This window comes from Coenobita brevimanus, chromosome 24 (genome assembly GCF_032717465.1).
Source record: "Coenobita brevimanus isolate Jiangsu-jjx chromosome 24, ASM3271746v2, whole genome shotgun sequence".
Classification (NCBI taxonomy): domain Eukaryota; kingdom Metazoa; phylum Arthropoda; class Malacostraca; order Decapoda; family Coenobitidae; genus Coenobita; species Coenobita brevimanus.
The window spans coordinates 50,063,042-50,084,445 of NC_136977.1; the positions used below are offsets into that span (position 1 = coordinate 50,063,042).

A 21,404-nucleotide genomic window follows, 5' to 3' on the forward strand; every position below is an offset into this window, starting at 1 on the left:
TTTTTTTTTTTTTTTTTTTTTCGTGGATGTGCAATTCTTTTCGGACACATGGTATAGGCGGTCAATTATGCAGGGAGAGAGAGAGGCGCTGTTGGGTTGAATGTTAATGTTATGCCACCTAATATTAGTGTCTGATGCAATACCACCTGATACCATACCAACTGATACCACACAACCTATTACCATGCACTTCAATACCATACCACATAATGCCATACCATTTAATACCAAAGTACCTTATACTATGCTACCTAATAATTTCTAATATTACACTACCTAATACCATAGCATATAACACTATTCCACTCAATATCATACCATCTGATAATAGTGCCATCCATTACTTCCATGGATAGTACTGGGCTAGGCCTACCAGTCGACCAGTGAACATAATACCAATACCATACCACCTAATACCATCCCATCTAGCACCATATCACCTCATGGCATACCCCCTAACACCATGTTAATACTATTTCATTACTGTTACGACTGAAGGCAAGATAGATAGTTTACTCAGTTCACATACTGTAGGCAGGACAAAAATGACCTCTCACCTATCCCTACCCTTCCAGCTAACACCCCAGCACCTAACACCGTATCGCCTGGCAGGGAATGACGTGCTACCAGTGAACCAAAGTCTAGCCACCGACTTTAGCATGAGTCCCCCCTCAGGGGAATGAAAACCTGTAATTTGTGCCCGTAAATCAATTGATAACGAGTCTCTAGGTAACTGCCTCACACCTCCACCGAACAATGTCCCTAATAACGAGCACCAAAGAACCACCACTCATTGCTAATGGCCTGGTGGACTGGGAGCTTTATATACAACCTTTTTTACCTTTAATCTAATCTAACCTAACCTAAGCTGACCTGGCCTAACCTAACCTGACGTAATCTAAGCTGACCTAACTGAATCAAACCTGACCTAAGCTGACCTAACTTGATCTAACCTGACCTAAGCTGACCAAACTTTATCTAACCTGACCTAATCTATCCTGACCTAACCTACCAACGACCTCAATAGCGAGCCACTGAGATCCATTACTTTTAGTCAATGCCGCGGCGAACAACTGGCTCCATACTTAGACACTTTCCTTCCAGTAAATCCTCATGTGTCAAGGATGTGTTCTAAATCTTTACAATTCTTTCTTTAAAACTCGTACTGGAGTTTCGGAGGAAAGTAGCCAGGCAGCTTTAAAGGTAAAATGAAAGAAGCGGAAATATTTCTACATTTTAACATTGAAATAACAGCGAAAAAGGACATTGAATTAGGCAACATATAAGGTAACTAGACTTGCTGAAAAATACTCCTTGTTAACACTTACGATATATCTCCACTCATACTATTTCTCAGCACTTCACAACGAAACTGGAGTGAATATTAACATGATAAAAAGCAAAAAAAAAAAAACTATTTCTGATAATGCCATGAAGGTTAGGTCATCGTAAAAATTTCTTAAGATCATTGATATAAACAAACTCAGATACTCTAACTAAACTGTGTGAAAGCCTAGATGGGGCCGCGAAACTGAAGAAGTAGCGCCCCTGGTGATTAAACGCTCTCAGGTTAATAGATGTCCCTTACATTAAACCCCGTTCCTCGACTAACAGTCACCAGCTGATGAGTGCAAGTGTGCAATATAGAAAGGTATTGGGCACTTGCAGTCGATGGTGGTCTGCTGGCCGAGGTTCTTCACTTTTTGTACAAATTATGTAAATACAGTATACCATCTTGCTTAAGTTATTCTAATTAGGGCCGACAGCTGACGTATATGGAAATGTTCCTGACTCGTTTGGTTCCCTTTCATATATTGATGTCCCCTATATTAGGTTGTGCCTCGACTGACAGTCACCAGTTGATGAGTGCAGGTATGTAATGTAGAAAGGCATTTCATATCTGCAGTCGATGGTGATCTCTTGGTCGAGTTTTTTTTTATCATTAGTGTAGGTCTAGTTATTTGTCTCTTAGGATTTAGTATAGGTTAGCGATTTGTCTGTTAGGTGATTAGTTTTAGGGTCTTTACATTAGGCATTTTAGTTTATAAGTAATATAAGGTTAAAAAATAAAATAAAATAAAAAATAATAAAAATAAAATTACAAAAAAATAAAATAAAAATTATTATATATATATATATATATATATATATATATATATTATATATATATATATATATATATATATATATATATATATATATGTACGTGTGCATGAAAGTGTGTATGTTCATATGCATGGCTGTGTGTGTGTAGATATATATATATATATATATATATATATATATATATATATATATATATTGTTACGGAACAGAGAAAGATAATGTACACTTTAAGTGAGAAGACTAAGAGTCACTACTGTCCCGTAAAGTTCCAGGTTCAAAACAAAAGAGTTAGGTAAAATTACAAGTTAAAGTTTAATGCTTAAATTAACAACAAATCATTCAGGACTCATGAGGATAATGTAATGGCAAAAACAGGTTAAATATATGGTTAACTGCAATAGCCTCTATTAACACGAAATTAGCAAGAATAAATTTATCTAAGTCAGCCCTGATAACATGAGATACCAGATAATACTCAGTGAATGCCAGGTAAATAATTACAGATACAAACTATTATCAAAAATGACTGACATAAAGAACCCTACATGAATTACAAAAACTTCACTAGGCCTACAAATTAAACTTACGCTATACAGTACAAGAAAAAATACAACAACAGTTATACTCAAATTACACACAGCTGCTAGATGTTTGGAGATTTCTTGAGCACTCACAATAATAATATCTGTACAGGGGAGGACAGAGATGTGAACAAAATGAGGAGCAGATCTAAGTGGCAATGATGCAGAGACTGAGCTCATTATATAGGGGCCGGCAGAGCCTGATACAACTTGTAAGAGGACGCGCAAATGAAAGCCATGGGGACAAAGAGATGACAATCCCGCAAAGTATAACAGAGATGTCGACTTACTCTACTATAACGGTAGAAGGGGGGAACTGAGGCAGAACACGCTCGTGATCAAACATGCAGCATACTGTGCGTTAAAATTACACAAAGGATGATGAAATCATAGGCTATGTAACACCTCCCCACAAAGAAAAAAGAAATTTACAAAGGAAATTTCTTATTACTCTAAAACAATCTGTATATGGCATTACAGACCATGCAAAGGTCTTTCCTACTGTCACAAAAAATGAGATCTCCCTAGCACGTTCAATCATAGGTACTTGCCAGTATCCCTTTAACAAATCAAACTTACTTATGTACCTAGCCTTTCCGATCTTGTCTATGCAATCTTCCACACGAGGGAGAGGGTAAGTGTCTGTTTTGGTTATCTGATTAACACGTCTGTAGTCGATGCAAAGCCTATGTGACCCACCTGGCTTAGGGACTAGAGTGACAGGAGAACTCCACTCGCTCTGACAGGGCTCAATCATCTTGTGGTCCAACAGGTAGCCAAGCTCCTTCTGGATGAGAGGAACTTTCACTGGGTTCACACGGTAAGGAGGCAATTTAATTGGCTTTGCGTCTCCAACATCGACATCATGCATCAACACAGTAGTTCTTCCTGGAGTGGCACGGAACACTTGCGGGTACTCCTGCAGTAATGCCGAAAACTCCTGCCTTTCCTTAGGAGGTAGATGAGAAAGCTTAGTCTGGAGATCATTCATGATATCAGGATTCTTCCCCAAACTATCACTCAGGCTCATGCTGCATGGGAGAACTTCACTTGTAGACTCGGGTGGAACAGCTACAGTGCAGACTGGATTATTTTCGTCCCGCCTGTGATATAACTTTAGCATGTTGATGTGACATAGTTGCTTGCTCTTTCTACGATCTGGTGTGGCGATGACATAGTTGACATCACTGAGTTTCTTCTCCACGAAATAAGGGCCACTAAACTTGGCTTGAAGAGGTTGCCCATGAACTGGTAGCAGAATCAAAACCTGATCTCCTGGCTGAAAGTGGCGTAACCTGGACTTCTTGTCATACCAAGTCTTCATCTTCTCCTGAGCAGCTCCTAAATTCTCTCTCGCCAGCTGTAAAGCAGTGGACAGCCGTTCTTTGAACTTCATCACATACTCCAGCAGGTTGACGTCATCTTCCTCCGACAGCCAGCATTCCTTGAGTAACTTAAGGGGTCCTCTTACTTCATGGCCAAACAGTAGTTCAAAAGGTGAGAAGCCCAGTGATTCATTTGGAGATTCTCTTGCGGCAAACACAACGAATGGGAGACCTTTATCCCAGTCTTTCTGATGTTCCAAACAGTATTTCTTGAGCATCGATTTGAGTGTTTGATGATATCTCTCCAACGCTCCTTGGGTCTGGGGATGGTAAGCTGAAGACGTGATCTGGGTGATGCCCAACTCTTTCAGAGACTGCTTGAAAACGTTTGACATGAAATTACTTCCCGGTCCGACTGCACCTCCCTGGGCAGACCAAACTTTGTGAAGAACCCCAGCATTTCCTTAACCACGTTCTTTGCTGAGATGTTTCTAAGTGGAATGGCTTCAGGATAACGAGTAGCCATATCAATCATGGTCAACACATAAGAAAATCCTGAAGAAGTCTTAGGAAGAGGGCCCACAATATCCACCAACACACGGGTGAAAGGCGCCTCAAAAGGAGGAATGGGAACTAGAGGTGCAACCTTTTCGGTCTGATTACACTTCCCCACAACTTGACAGGTGTGACAAGACTTACAATACCAGGAAACATCCCTGAAGATACCTGGCCAGTAGAAGTGTTTCAAAATGCGTGCCACAGTCTTCCTCACTCCAAGGTGTCCTGCCAAACTGGAATCATGAGCCACTCTAATGATATCCTGCCTACAAACACGAGGGATGACGACTTGATGTACAACCTCCCATTCACAGTCGGCTGATGCTGTTGGGGGTCTCCACTTCCTCATAAGTACTCCTGACTTTACATAATAACAAGTAGACGCACCGGCTGACTCTTCTTCACTGTAAGCAGAGTTAGCTAGACCTTTCAACTCAGGGTCAGCAACCTGCAACTCAACCAACTCTTGACGAGACAAATTATCAACACTACGGGGTACTGCCTCATCTGGTGAGTGGTCCAAATTAGCAAGAAAAGTGTCAGCTAGGATAACATCATCATCATCATTATCCTCTAAATCACCAGTAACTTTAGACTTAGCCCTAGTGACAGCACATGCAGGGAACACATCAGGGACATCACAATCCTGGGACGCAGCCACTGGCTCACTAGACAACTGAGGAGCTGGACACACTTGACTTCCACCAATATCATTTCCAAGTAAGAAAGTTACACCTGACATTGGGAGTGTCTCAACCAACCCAACCATAACAGAACCATTAACAAAACCAGACTCTAAATTCACTCTGCACAGAGGAACAGAGAAGTAATTATTCCCTACACCTTGTAAGATTACAGTTTCATCAGAGGAATTAACATTAGAGCCTAGAACACTGGTCAGCATAAGGGATTGGCAAGCACCTGTATCACGATATATTTTAACTGATTTCCTGTCATTACTGTCCAGAGGACTGACAAAACCATCAGACAGGAAATTAGCACATGAACTCTTGAGAGTGTCACCCACGTTACTGCTCAAAAGAGGAGCTCCATCATGAGAATTTAAGTTACCCTCAAAGCAGGTTCAGTTAACTCAGTTAAAGAATTCTGGGAACTCTCAAGAGTGGACACTAGACCAATTGACTGAATATTTAAAGACTCCTTTTTGTTCACATCACGCTGTCTCCTGAAACATCTCTCCGTAGTATGACCAAGCTTACTACAATAAGTACATTTACTTTTCTGAAATCTAGAGGTGAAGCTGGTATTTACTTCCTGAGAAACATCATCTTTATTCTCTTTCCTGTTACCTGTACTCTGAGTAGAGGCAACGTACTTACTCTCAGCTTTCCCTTTTTCTCTAGAATATCTCTTGTGAGTGAGAACATACTCATCAGCTAAAACTGCAGCATCAGACAAATTATCTATTCTTTTCTCATCAAGATATAGGCTTACATCTTTACTAATACACCTTTTGAAATCCTCCAGCAAAATCATCTGCTTAAATTTACCAAAATCAGAATCCACATTCTTAGAATTTAACCACTGCTCTAACAGATCTTCTTTGATTTTTGCATACTCAACATGGGATTGCTTATCTTGCTTGTAAGTTGTCCTAAATTTTACTCTATAGGCTTCAGGAACAAGCTCATAGGCCTTAAGAATCAAGCTCTTAACTACATCATAATTATCAGACTGATCCTGAGGCAAAGATGCATAAGTTACTTGAGCTTTACCGGTGAGAACAGTTTGAAGGAGTACTGGCCAATACTCCTTAGGCCAATTAAAACCTGTAGCTACCCTCTCAAACAACTGAAAATACTTTGTTAAATCAGATTCATTAAAAGGAGGGACAAGTTTAACATTTTTAGCCACATCAAAATCATCAGAGCTAGATGATCCAGTTCCACCTTGTTTCATGCGATACTCATGGTCTGCCTGAATCCTGGCAAGTTCAACTTGTGCCTGTATCTGTGCCTCCTGAATCCGAGCCTGAGATTCCGCCTCCTTAGCCTGAGACTCAGCCTGCTTAGCATTTGCCTGAAATTCAGCTTCTTTAGCACGAGCCTCCTGCAGAGCTAGCTGTAACTTAGCTAATTCAATCTGCGTTTGCTCATTTGGAGGAGTTACATTAAACAAGCTTTTATTAATCATGCCAACAATTTGATCTTTAGAATGATGAGAGTGAACTGCAATTCCCAATTGTTGAGCAACGAGCTTAAGTTCATTCTTTGTTCTGTTTTCTATATCACACACTGTTTGCACATTTGACAAAAAATCTTTGGCTTCATCAAGTGTAGAAATAGTAGCCATCATGAATATATCACAGTCACAAAATATCAAACAATATCCTTATGATAATATCCTGAATATCCTGATATGAGGTCGCCAAATTTATGTTACGGAACAGAGAAAGATAATGTACACTTTAAGTGAGAAGACTAAGAGTCACTACTGTCCCGTAAAGTTCCAGGTTCAAAACAAAAGAGTTAGGTAAAATTACAAGTTAAAGTTTAATGCTTAAATTAACAACAAATCATTCAGGACTCATGAGGATAATGTAATGGCAAAAACAGGTTAAATATATGGTTAACTGCAATAGCCTCTATTAACACGAAATTAGCAAGAATAAATTTATCTAAGTCAGCCCTGATAACATGAGATACCAGATAATACTCAGTGAATGCCAGGTAAATAATTACAGATACAAACTATTATCAAAAATGACTGACATAAAGAACCCTACATGAATTACAAAAACTTCACTAGGCCTACAAATTAAACTTACGCTATACAGTACAAGAAAAAATACAACAACAGTTATACTCAAATTACACACAGCTGCTAGATGTTTGGAGATTTCTTGAGCACTCACAATAATAATATCTGTACAGGGGAGGACAGAGATGTGAACAAAATGAGGAGCAGATCTAAGTGGCAATGATGCAGAGACTGAGCTCATTATATAGGGGCCGGCAGAGCCTGATACAACTTGTAAGAGGACGCGCAAATGAAAGCCATGGGGACAAAGAGATGACAATCCCGCAAAGTATAACAGAGATGTCGACTTACTCTACTATAACGGTAGAAGGGGGGAACTGAGGCAGAACACGCTCGTGATCAAACATGCAGCATACTGTGCGTTAAAATTACACAAAGGATGATGAAATCATAGGCTATGTAACAATATATATATATATATATATATATATATATATATATATATATATTTTTTTTTTGCCTTAATGACCAGGGGCTCCGGCCTCAATGGTCGATAGGCAAAAAAAAAAAAAAAAAAAAAAAAAAGACTGATATTAATAAACCTACCTGTATTTAAGAGCAGGTGTGGCGTTCCTTGTCGGCCAGGCCTGAGGCTACTCCTACGGTTAATCTGAGAAGGGATTTTTGATTACGGGACCTGGTGGATTTATGAGGCTGTCTCCATTTATTTTTTCGGTGGGAATGTTGTGATATTGATAAATAAAGCTGTATTCGTACAAAAAAAAGAAAGAAACCAAGGTCGATAAACTAATATTTTGTAGATGAGAGAGAGAGAGAGAGAGAGAGAGAGAGAGAGAGAGAGAGAGAGAGAGGGTGAGACAGACTGAGAGAGAGAGAGCGAGAGACAGACAGACAGAGAGAAGCAAAAACAAGAAAGAGATAGAGAACGAGAGAAAGGAAATCAATACACGTTTCTCAGCCTGTAATCACGTACAACGGGTTTGCGACAATCGTGCCTAAGACGGCCTCATATTAGTGTCAAAGTACCCCATCACCCAAGAAAATGACCGGCGGATTGAACAGCCCCGAGCCATGAAAAAAATATAAAAAAGTCGTCTGAAATTACCTGGAATAGAACACGAAAACCACAAGCAGGGGACTTTTAAGAATTTATTAGAGACGAAAGGGGTTAACACTAAAAGAGTCTGGCTTTAGTTGGAAGAGTAAGGCAAAACTACAGGAAGAGAGGGATTTTCTTTTTTTTCTTTTTTCAGGAATTAACTCACTGGTTGGGATGGGTTTCTCTGAACTCAGTAAATTCGTCTGGGGTTCATAGTAATAAGACTTGCCTTCCTTACCCACGACACCTCAACCCCGTCCTCCCCAAACCTTCCCTTCCTCCCCTCCCCTAATTATTTCCCCCACACCTACCCTTCCTATCTATCCTCACACCCCCAAACCATTCCATCCCACCCACTCACCCATCTCCACACTCAGTCACACCCCACCCCATCCATCCATCTCCACACCCAATCCCATCCTACGTCACCCACCCATTTCCACACACAATTCCGTCCCATCCCACCCACCTCCCCATACCCAAACCCATCCCACGTGCCTCCCCACACCCAATCCTATCCCACCCACCCATGTCCACATCCAATCCCATCCTACCCACCTGCACACCCAATCCCATCCCACCCATCTCCGCACCCAGTCCCATCCCCCAACCCCCCACCAAATCCCATCCCACCCACCTCCACACTCAATCCCATCCCACCCATTTCCACACACCCAATCCTAACCCACCCATCCATCTCCACACCTAGTCCTATCCCACCTACCTCCACGCCCAACTCCTGACCCCCGCCGCTCCCAAGCCTTCCAACTGAATACTAGTAATTGTGACAAATGAATACGTCTAGCAATCCGATGCCGTCTGGTGCATAGCTGGGGGGTCATAGCTGAGATGTGGGATTAGAAGGAAGCGCAGACTCAATGCGTGGTGAGCAGCTGAGAATGGACATGGTTAGCAGCTGAGAATGGACAGGGTTAGCAGCTGAGAATGGACGGGGTTATCGGTGAGTCCAAGTTGTAAATAAGTAAGATTGTTTAATTTGGTAAGATTTTTTTTTTTCTAACTAGACCCTGATAGACTAACCCTTCGGTAACAGGGAGGAGAGGCCGTGTATTTCATTTTATTTCGTTCTATACCTAAGTGGGCACGGATTTCATAAACGACCTCAGATGCAAGAAAGTGAGGTATCCCAGGCAAGTTAAAAAAAAAAAAAAAAAGTTTCCTTCCTTTTTTTTTTGTGTTCGTTCTTGTCATTATTATTACTATTATTTTTTTTTATACGCTTTGACTCATACCCACCCAGCTATAATACACAGGTTGTATTAGCCGGCCCTGCCCCACATCCTCTCACCATTCTAGCTCGTGCTGCCTACTTCTATCCACTTTTTTTTTTTTTTTCAGCCCTCGTACCCCCTTCCCTACCTCCTCATACACACGCACACACATCATGCTGTTAGGTGAAAACTATTACACTATTCCCCCTACCACCAACACCACCTCTCATGCAACGTCCATCTTTGCAGGGTGTATTCCCTCCTCTGCTTCAACACCCACCATCATCTCACCTCGAAGGAACCGCAGATGCAAACACGGATATATTCATTGTCAGCCTCGTAAACTCTAAGCAATGGTTAATTTCTTATGTCTTATTTACTTACTACGACCGAGATAGATAGACAGAGATAGACAGAAAGACTGGTGAAAAGACAGGTACACTACAAGCAGAGTGCATGCATCCAATGCGACATTAAATTCTGCTCTCTACAGAACACCCTCTTCTCGTTATTGGAAAGCCTCTCGTCCTCTCAGCGATGCTTGACCTCTTTTTCCTCAAAGACACCAGATACGAGAACTAAAGAAAAAACTCACTTATTTACGATTCAGATTCACTTTTAATTCACTCACTAACATGTTGGGTTTTCTACTTAATTCTTTCTACCACCAGACACTATCATTCAGCTTACGAGGTTGAAGAAAAAAATTGTCAGGAATTGGAGTTTTCATTTATTTTCTTTGTGGTACTTTGGATATCCACAGACAGAACGGCAATAATGTGACAAGGATAGCCGTTGTGATATGGATGTATCATGAAAAGTATTACGACAATCTAAAAAGTTGAATTAAATCTTCCTGGAAATGGGGGTCCTTTATCTCTCTATATTGTTCAGATATACATAGACAAAACAATACCAGTGTGATGAAGGTAATGGTTGTGATATGAGTGGAACTTTATCTCTGACATACCCGACCTGACCACCCGCCCTGAAGCAAGCAGGGGGGAGGGAAAGGGAGAGAAAAAGAGAAAGATACTCTGAGAAGGGAGATTGCAAGATATATCATGAAATGAATGATAAGAACTCTCATCTGGGATAATGATGCAAAGAATGAACATTATCGCTGCTTAATGTATAACAACTGTGATTTAATGTACTGTAATAAAAAAAAAAAAAAGAGGAATAAGTTGTAAGGTGCCCAGATATGTAAGATAACTAGAGGAGTACGTTGTGTTATGACTGAATTGATAAAGAAATATACAAAATGCTGAAATTATGGTGGCAGACTGCATGAAGACAGAGTACCGAGGAAAGTGAAAGGATGGACAGCTGTGAGAGACAGACCGCTTATGGTAAGGGAAAGGCAGTTACAGCAGTGTACTAATGAAGGAGAAATTTACCCGTTAGAGGGCCGACATCAACTTAGGCATTATATTCTGTATAGTACAATATGATTTCATGAAGGTGAATGAAACCCTTGCTCTCTGAAGGGTTGGGAAGAAGAGAGGTTAAAGGAGATGAGTAAAAGTAAAAGTGAAGTTTGCAAGGTCAAAATGACATCCTTGCTTTTCTCCCAAGACCATTCTCAGCTGTGATGTAGTCAGGAGGAGGTGAGGAATCGATGATGATGATGATGATGATGATGATAAGGAGGAGGAGGAGGAGGAGGGAGGGAAGAGGAGGAACATTAAAATGAAAATGATCCTTGAAATTTTTCCTCCATTGATAAATATATTTGACAAATTAATTAATTAACTAATTAAGATAAACACGTAGCACACAATTTATTTAGAAAATCAAGCAACACACGATTTCCTGAATAAAAAGTGCAACGATTGACAAAACTTCTAATAGATTCCTTCATATGCCACTAAATCCATCCTTTGTGAATACACCCTACTAACTCACTGCACTATGCTTGTTTCTTCTGCCAGTGTCTCTCCCAAACGTATATACCCCCGATAGAATCTGAATATACCAGTGATAAGGGTCTGAATGCCACACTTATCAGTTCTGCCCCCTCCCCTTCCTCCCTCCTCTCTGCCACCCATCCAGCCCCCTTCCTCATACTCCTGCTTCCTCCTGCTCTCTTTCCCTCTCTCCTGCCCCCCTCCTGCTTTTTGGTTCTAAGAAAAGCCACTGGGTCTCGTCGCGTCAAGAATAACTGCCTGGATTAGCTTAATTTGCTGTTGACTGTCTTTGGGAACTAAATACGTCAGGAGTGGGACGGGAAGATCTGAGGAACGCAGGTGGAGGGGAAAGGGGAGGAAAGGATGACAGAAGAGGAGAGGGAAGAGAGGAAGGTAAGACGAGGGGGAGGGGAGAAATAGGGAAGAAAAGAAGGGAGAAAGAGAGAGGGAAGAGGTATAAAGCGAAGACAAGAAACGAAACGAGGAACATGGAGAGGAAGAAAAAAGAAGGTTGGGGGTGACGAGGAAGAGAGAAAAAGTGAGAAAGTAAGAGGGAAAAAGAGAGGGGAAAGAGATACAGGCTCAAGAGAAAGGAAGGAGAGGAGGCGATAGGATAGGAAGAAAGAGGGAGTGAAGGAGAAAGAGAGAAATAAAGTAGAGAAAGAGGTAAGAAGAGGGGAAGAGAAGTAGAAAGAAGGGTGGGAAAGAAAAGAAGTAAAAAGTGGAAGAAAAAGAAGAAATTGAGAAAAGAAGATAAAATGGAAGAGAGTGAAAAAGAAGCAAGAGAATGATGGAGTGAAAGAGAAAGTGAAAGTGACAGAAGTAAGGACAGGGAAGAGAAGTGTAGCAGGAGTAAAAAGAGGAAGAAAAGGAAGAAATGGAGAAAAGAAGATAAAGAGGAAGAAACAGAGTGAAGGAGAAGCAAGAGGAAGAGGGGAAGGAAGGGAAAGAAGGTTCAAGAGGAGAGGAAAATGAAGAGTAAGCCGGACAGACATCAAAAAAAGGATGAAGAGAAAAAAAAAAACAGGAAAGAAAGGAAGAGGATGGGAAGGAATGAAAGAGATCCGATTATGTATACACCTCCCCCCTCCCCCGGTCCCTCTCCCCACCCCCATCCTCCACTCCCTCTCCCCACTCACCCCTCTCACTCTCTCTTCCCACATCTCACCACAGCCTCAGATCAAAGGTGGCGCCTATTCACAATGTTCACACTCCCTGAGTAATACCTGTATTGTGCTGGCTAAATTATCAACTTATTTTTCTGCCCTCTAGTCTTATATTTTATCAGTCCCTTCCATATTATATCCTTTATTCCATCTACGCTTATGTTTCTCATTATCTGCCATTATTTTGCATCTATCCTGCATGATATCTGCCTCTGGTCATCGATCACTATTTTGTCTCTCATATATCTCGCCTTGATTAGGTGTTATGTTTTTATATATATTTTTTTTTCTCCCCTACCTGGACTTCTTCTCTGTCACAACTGTAGTTTTCGTCACACGTCTTTTTTTTTTTTTTTTTAATTCCTTGATATTTCTTTCCATACATTTTATTAGAACTTATCTCTGATTATCATTCATCTCTCATACTTTCTTTTGTCTCTCTTTCCTTACATTATATATCGCTCTGTGGTTATTATCTTCCGCCTGTCATATAGATGAGAGAGAGACAGAGAGAGAGAGAGAGAGAGAGAGAGAGAGAGGGAGAAGGGGGGGGATGCGTCTTACATTAAGAGAAATCTTCCCACAGAGAAATGGAATATAAAATTAACTGCAGATGCAAGGAACAGACGAGCAAGCAGAGTCAAGCAGGAAGGAACATTCTTTTTCTTTTGTAGCCTTTAGTCAGCTCTTTTGGAGGGAATTTATAAACGAATAAAACTAAAAAAAAGTACGGCGTTGCTTGAAGATGCGTCTAACACTCCCCTGATTTGTTACCTGCATCAATTTTCCTCACACGTGTACCTGTCGAGTGGCCTGGGTGCAGGTCAGGTCGAAGTGTGTAGGTGTGTATTAAAGGTGAGTGAGAGAATATTCCTGCGACTAAGGACGAAAGAATGCTATCGATGTATACCCAAAGTGTCATATAAAGTCATTAGAATACGCTGAAGTGAAGATTAGAAAATTCCCTGCTAGAATCGGGCCAGGAACGTGGTAACCTTTCATCTCACCAGTTAGGGTAGAAGCAGTCTCGTAACTCCTGCGAAACACAAAAAGGAGAAGGTGGATTCTTCTCATGGTATATCCCGAAAACAAGAGTACTCCTACAGCACTCTACATGTGACGAAAGAAAAGGTTGATAAGCTCACATATACACACTCACATACCAGTGTGTGTACAATACATACTGGAATGGCACCGCTTCCTTGTACACACACACACACACACACACACACACACACACACACACACACACATAACCTTTATTTACCTGACAACTTGGTGGGAAATCCAGAAAGTTCGAAAAGGCATCTAATCCCACATCCCACTGTTTGAGAAGAATTCAGATCTACTGCGGCATCCCAACACCACCACGAGGATCACATTGCCTTCCAAGGCAGCGAGAGCATGTGATCCTGCTTGGGGTGCATTGTCTCACTACCACTACCAATTCAGGTCACCCGTATGTGTACAAAGTGGCCAACAGAGGCGCTGATGGCAATGTTTACGCGGCGCAGTGTGGGTACAGCTGAGGACGATTAATAACGATACAGTGAACAATGACTTTTGAAACCTTGCAATGTCTCCTTTGGGACCCGACATTTTTTATGATATGACGTAAAAATCCCAGAATTGTTCGACTGTTCTCTTTACCTTAACTTTACCCAGATTTTCATGGTTCTGCAGTTTATATCACGTAGGTCAGTGGAGGAAAAAGACAATATGACGGCTCTACTGTACATCCTTACCATAGCACCTCTTCGTGACTAGTATCATGTTTTAATGTTAATTGATTTTACAACTCGGCAATTTGTGTCCAGATTAGAGTAAAAGCAATATAGCTCATAATCTTCCTGTCATTCATGAGTATCCTCTTACTCCTTGAATCTCGTTACTTCTTTTATTGGCTTAACCTTACTCCCTACCCCCAGATGATTTTATTCAGCTTAGGAAAAAACTCGCAATGAAGGGATAAGTTTTATTTTTTTAATTAAATGATTTTTTAAATTTCTAGTTTATTATACTTTCTTTTCTTTCCGTCTTTTTTTCTTTATTTTTTCAGGAGTTTCAGAAGAGCGACTTGCATCTGGCCTTCATCTCAGTTATTTATTTTGCCGACGACCTTAACTATGACCAGCATACTGACAGAGCAAGTAATGAAGGGGTAACAGTGTGATGCTTGTGCGAAGTATGTGAGGTGGACTTTTCATCTCAGTGATATTACATGTCAAGATCCCTTCAGGGTGACGTTCCTAGTGACCGCTCGTAGTAAAGGGATAACATTAAAGTGGTATTTGTGGGAGGCATTAGAACTGTGAAGCATCGAGTCAATCATCTCAGTGATTTACAGGCCAAGGCCCTTCACTGTGACGAACTCAGTGATGCAGCTCACCATAAACAGACGTGGGCATAATGCTCGTATACTGTCACCATAGACTGCGCTCATCGATAAGGTGTTGCGATGGGTGTCAGATCTCATAATTCAGTCACTGTTTCGCTATCCATTCGTCTAACCAGCTTTGCCTACTGCTCTTCTTAACTCAAACTTCATACTGCTATGACTACTGTATCAATATGCACAGTGTGATCGGATATAACTAACATACGCAGCGGATTCCTTGGTGCACAATATTTTAATTGATGAATATACAGACTTCCAAGGAATTGTCAAGACCTTTTGTTCTACGAATACGAAACTGAACGATATATATATATATATATATATATATATATATATATATATATATATATATATATATATATATATATATATATATATATTTAATAATGTTTCATTGTGTATGGTAATCCTGTGTAAATGAATGTTCAGGATGATGCTGAATTATTTTACATTAACAAGTTAGATAGTACATCATATACGGTAATCGAAACAGTTCATACAGCAAAGTGTTTCAAAATTCTTCATCCTTCTTTTCAAAATCGAAAGTACAGAGGGAAATTCAGTATTTTTTTATAATAATTTTTTTGTTGACTATACAGTTATGGATGTTATAATTCTGCTTTTTAGTCGAACTGTTATGAAACTCAGCACGATAATCTGAAAAGTTAGTCTGGGCACAAAAACACAATCCCTGGGTTTCAGAAATGATTGCTCGCTGCCGCATTGTTTGCCGTAATGAAGTGGTTCGATACTTATGTCCGCAGCCGTACGTTAGTCCCAACATGACCACTGTGCAAGCAGTCCATATGGTAACAGTCCGTTGTACATCATGGTTCCGTAACAGATTAGTATTTTGTCTCTGTGTCGGTCTCCATGAGGTCCACCGCAGTATCTGATTTTGCTGGGGGAGAGTGATAGCCAAAATTAACTTTTTCCCCCACTGGCAAAGTACGAAGAGAAGAGAAGTATCGAAAGAGGTACATGTGAAATTGGAAGAGTTGTATTATTTGTATTTTTGACTGAAGTAGGAGCAGTGCATGTGACTAGGTATATTTTCGTGATTACTGCTCTCTTCACCAGCGGTAAAATCTGGGGTGCTGGGTGGAAAGCCATTCTCCATCGACTGATTCGCGGTAAACGACATCTTGTTCCTGCCTCTACATTCCTGGGTTTTGTTTTATTATATGTATTCATTTTAGCCCAAGTGATCTCATAGACCGTAATTGCATGCTTGAATCCTAACTACCTCTCCCTGGACTTTATTTTTTTTTCTATTTCTCTCTTGGTATGTTAGTCATGTTAGAATTCTTTTGCATGTTGTCTACGTAAAGTAGGTAGGTATTAGATGACCATGACCAGCACACAAGAGAATATTAAGATGTAATATGCAAACGAAATCGCTTCGTAACAGGTCCTAGGTGGCCTGCGCAGCCCAAAAAATACGAGGCCATGAATCTAAGGCAGAGCTGGTATATTGTTGTTCAGTATTGCCTGGCACAAGGGTAGTGCTGGTGATTACGTCTATCCAGGCTGCTGTATCTTGAGTGCCTTTTCTTTCGGTATCAGATTACTTCCTGAGCTACGACCTTTTGGCCGGTGCAGCTACTGACTCCAAGGCCACTCGCTCACGACAGGTTCTGGGCTAACCTATATTCAGTCCAATGTCTAAAAGCTTCTACCTGCCAAATTTCAATATAAATCGACCATTGTTTTGTCAAGATTAGAAAATAAGGTTTAAAAAAAGTGACGCCTCCCCAAACACACCGCTGGGGGTCGTAATTTACCCTTTGATCTTCCCAGTTTCTCCAAGTGTTTACCTGCTACATTTGAGCCCAATCTCTTCACTGGGTTGGGTAGCCTGAAGAAGAGAGAGGGGGCTCTGCCCCCTTACCCATCCCCTGGGTACGCCCTTGTCGGGCTGAAACTAACCTGCGGGGTGTATCGTCCTTTTTTTTTCTCTCTCTCTCTATCTCTAGAGAGTACGTGCCAACTTGAGCCAAATCTGTTCTTTCTGGCCAGCTATAAACAAAAAACCTTAATGCAAACATTAGAGATTTGAAGGTTCATGACTTTTCACATTACCGGTATATATAAAAGTTTAACCCTTTCGGTGCTCTGAACGCACCCAGAGATTAATTAAGACAAAACAAATTGCTTAGTTATGAGAGAAAAATTCCATTAGTCAGAGAGCTAACACTATCTACAGAAACACCCTCGTTGTTTTGCACGCATTGCAGTCGGACGATTTAGGTCAGTCGAGGGGAGAATGTTCGAGTCAAAAGGGTAATACATGTACAGTACGTCGCCATTTTCAGCATCCACTTTTGTCATCAGATAGTTTAAGAGGTGAAAATACTCTAAATTTACATCACTACCAAAGGAAAATAAAGCCAAGTTACGCAAAATCGTGGAACATGAGACCTGAGCTATCAACGTGAGCTGAATAAGGCAAGTGATAACCTCCCGCCATCCACAACAGCACGACACGGGGATAACATATAGAAACTTTAAACCAACATCCTTATAAACTGCACAGAGAGATTACATATATCAGTTTTAGCTTTTGCAGCACGTCTTACAAAATGCGACGCCAGGCAATGCGAAAACGAAGATTTTTTAGGGTATCATCTGTAACCACTTCAGTCCGGTTACGAATTTCTTGTTCCATTCTTATCACTATTTGACATTATAGTATTTGGTATAAGAAAGACTTTTCGAGCTGGGTGGGGGGGGGGAGTTAGATATGGATTCCATTATCACTTTCACAGCTATAGGACGCTTCTTAGCTTAATATCGTCTGGTGTAGTACAATCACCCAAATCATCAGGTTGAACTGCTGAAAACCTGCACACAAGAATTTCACAAATCAGTTGTACAGAAACGTTATTATCGCTTGTACGCGGATGTTACATTTATCACTCTGTAGGGCAGCATCCTTAGGGCCTACGCACATTGATTACATTTGTCAGGTTTCGGGCAGCCTCCTTTCAGCTTGCACTCATAGATTATATATATCAGAGCAGCATCTATACAGCATGAATACAAAGATTACATTCATCAGTTTTAAGGCAGAACTGTTATAGCTTGTGTGTACATCTGCCTTTACACACACACACACACACACACACACACACACACACACACACACACACACACACACACACACACACGAGAGAGAGAGAGAGAGAGAGAGTGAGGGACGCCGTGCAGGCAGGACGTATGACACATCGCTCCGCACTTGGCCAACCTGGCCAACAAACAACTGGTCATACCTAAAAAGTATCTTTATATGAGTCAAGCTCTGTACCAGGTTAAACTAAATGGTGTCCTAATATAAAAGAAGAAGTTTTAAGTAAGAGTGTTGTTCAAATAACAGAGTAAACCAAAATAGTACAGGAATGCAACCATCAAGCTCGTCAGCTGATTGTGTTTAGTCTCCGCACCAGGGAATGTAAGCAGAATCTGTGCTCTTAGTACGACAAGATGTCCACATACTTTAGTAAAGCAAATTTGGAAGGAGCTAAGAAAAGGGATAAAGGCAGAAAGCAGGATGATGATTTCTACCAGGAACTGGTTGAAATGGAGACGTACAATAAGCTGTTAGAACGGGTAAACAGATTGGAGAAGGCATTTCAGAGTGAAATGGATGAAATTAAGAAGCAATTGCACACGCAGAAGGAGAAAAATGAAAAAAATAGTGAAGGAAGTCAATAAGAAAGACACAACACTAGATGAGCTGACAGTTGAGGTGGGTTCACTTATAAGGAAGATTAGTGAAATGGCACGTACAGTTGTCAACCACTAGAGTATCATGGAGGAGTTCAGAAATGATACAGAGACAATTGTGCAAGTAAACAATCTGATAGATTAGAGCAGTGATATTGAGAAGATAACCCAGGTGAATGAACCAATGCAAAGCTACAAAAATGATGTGGAAACTACGTATGCTGAAATGGTGAAAGTAAAGAAAGACTTAGAAACAAGAGTTGAAGAAAAAAGCATTAAAAAGGAAGTGAAAAGAATAATCCAAAACAATCTCAAACTGGTCAAAGAGTCAGCAGATATCAACAAATCTATAGTAGTCACTGGTATAGAGGAGGAAGAATAAAAAACAGGATTTCGAGAGACAAAAAAGAGATGGCAAATGTAATGAGCATGTTGAAGGAAGTATCAGAGGAAATCTGCAATAAGGACATAGAGGAACACAAAAGACTAGGAAAATATGAGAGAAGTAAGTGAAGAACTCTGAAAGTAAAGTTCCAGAGTGTAAAGACTGTGGAGAAGATACTAAAAAATGCAAAGAAACTTATGGAAAAAGAGGAATTCAAAAATGTATAGATAAAAAGATGCCTAACTCAAGAGGAACTGGAATTACTAAAAGAGAGGAGGGAGGAAGCAAAAACAAAGAATGAGGGAAGATCAGAGGAGGAGAAAGAATACATTTTTTTTTACAAAGTAATTGGATTGCAGGTACGAAAGTGGTACATAACCAGGAGGGAATAAAAAGGAGGAAGGTAGTAGACCCAAGTCATGACAAGTATGTAAACAAGACCATTAAGTTGATGTACTGAAATGTAGATAGAATGGTATCTAAATTATTAGAGATGATTGATTTTATCAAAGAAAATGAACCAAATATTATTTGCCTAACTGAAACAAAATTAACACCAAGGATATCAAACGACATCCTAAACCTAGAGGAATACAATATATGGAGAAGAGATTGGAACTTAAGAAAACGAGGAGAAATTATAATATTAACAAAGGAAAATCTAAAAGTCAAAGAAATAGACCTAGATACATTCTCGCAAGTAGATGTGACTGCAGTGGCGATTAATACATCCGAAGGGAAAGTAACTGGCAAATTTATACATACCACCCACACCTAACACATGGGAAAGAGGCGAATATGATGATCTATTCAGAGTTTAAGAGTATTACTACATAGAATGGAGGGGAAATCTTAAATAATTATATTAACTGAAGAATTTAATACAAATATAATTTGGAATAATTTAGATATAAATAGCCAGGAAAGCTGTTGGGACCAAAAGCTCCTGGATCTTGTGCAGGAGTTTTTCCTAACGCAACATGTAAAAGAAAGCACCAGAAACAGAGGACTTGATGTACCATCAACACTTGATCGCATATTTACTAGGCAAGAAAAGGGTATTGACAATATAATGTATCATCCTCCATTCGGCAAATGCTACCATGCATTATCAAACTGCAACTTCAGGATTGCACATGACATAGTTAACAGCAATGAAAGTTACAAAAAAAGCTTAAACTATAAAAAGGGAAACTACCATGACCTAAAGAAGTCTATCTATCTATCTATTGCCAGACGCCTCAATCCCGTTTGGGGTGGCCACAAACAAATCGCCTCCAAGTCGCCCTGTCCCTCGCCATTTCAATGCCCTGCTCCCAACTCACACCCCTCTTTCTCATATACCTCTCCACCCCATCCCTCCATCTCATCCTCGGCCTCCCCCTCCCTCTTCCCCCATCCACCTAACTCACATACACTCTCTTCGTCAGTCTTTCACCCTCCATCCTCTCCACATGGCCAAACCACCTCAGTGTGTTCCTCATAACGCTTCCTATCACATCCACATCCACACCACAACGCTCCTTTATATCCTCATTCGTCAGCCTGTCTCTCCATGTGACTCCACAGGCTCCTCTTAAATAACTCATATCCACTGCTCTCACTCTTGACTTGTGTCCTTCCAACAACGTCCAAGCTTCACTTCCATACGTTAGAGTTGGTATCACAATACTGTCATGTAGTAACTTTTTCACTTCCATGCTCACTTCCCTGTTTCTTATCATTGCTTTCAAAGAACCAGCAACCTTTCTTCCCTGCTGTACCCTTTCAAGCACTTCACCCTCCAAACCTCCATCCTTACTCATCACACTACCCAAGTACTTAAACGTACTCACATTTTCCAATTCCTCACCATCCAACCTCGCTGTACATTCACTGACTTCACCTCTCTCAAAGACCATCACTTTACTCTTCCCTACATTCCGCTTCCCACACACTCCCCCAAACTCATCCACCAAGCCCTGCAGCTCCCCTTCGTCTTCACTCAACAACACAGTATCATCTGCAAACAACAGTACAGGGAGTTTCCAAACACTATCCTCTCTCACTAGGGCAACTCCAACATCCACTACCCTACCTTGTACCTCTTTTATTACCCCACCCATGTACAGATTGAACAACCATGGAGACATGACACATCCCTGTTTCAACCCAACTTTCAAAGAGAAAAATTCAC

At 40.6% G+C, this 21,404-nt stretch overlaps 1 protein-coding gene across 1 annotated transcript in view; it reads left to right on the forward strand.

Annotated features, from left to right (window-relative positions):
- Positions 1-21,404, forward strand: part of LOC145393375 (uncharacterized) — a 123,493-nt gene that overhangs the window by 25,190 nt on the left and 76,899 nt on the right. The window contains exon 3 of the mRNA XM_080267473.1: positions 14,056-14,238. Within this exon, the coding sequence (XP_080123599.1) occupies positions 14,056-14,238 (183 nt within the window). The remainder of the gene's footprint in view (positions 1-14,055; positions 14,239-21,404) is intronic.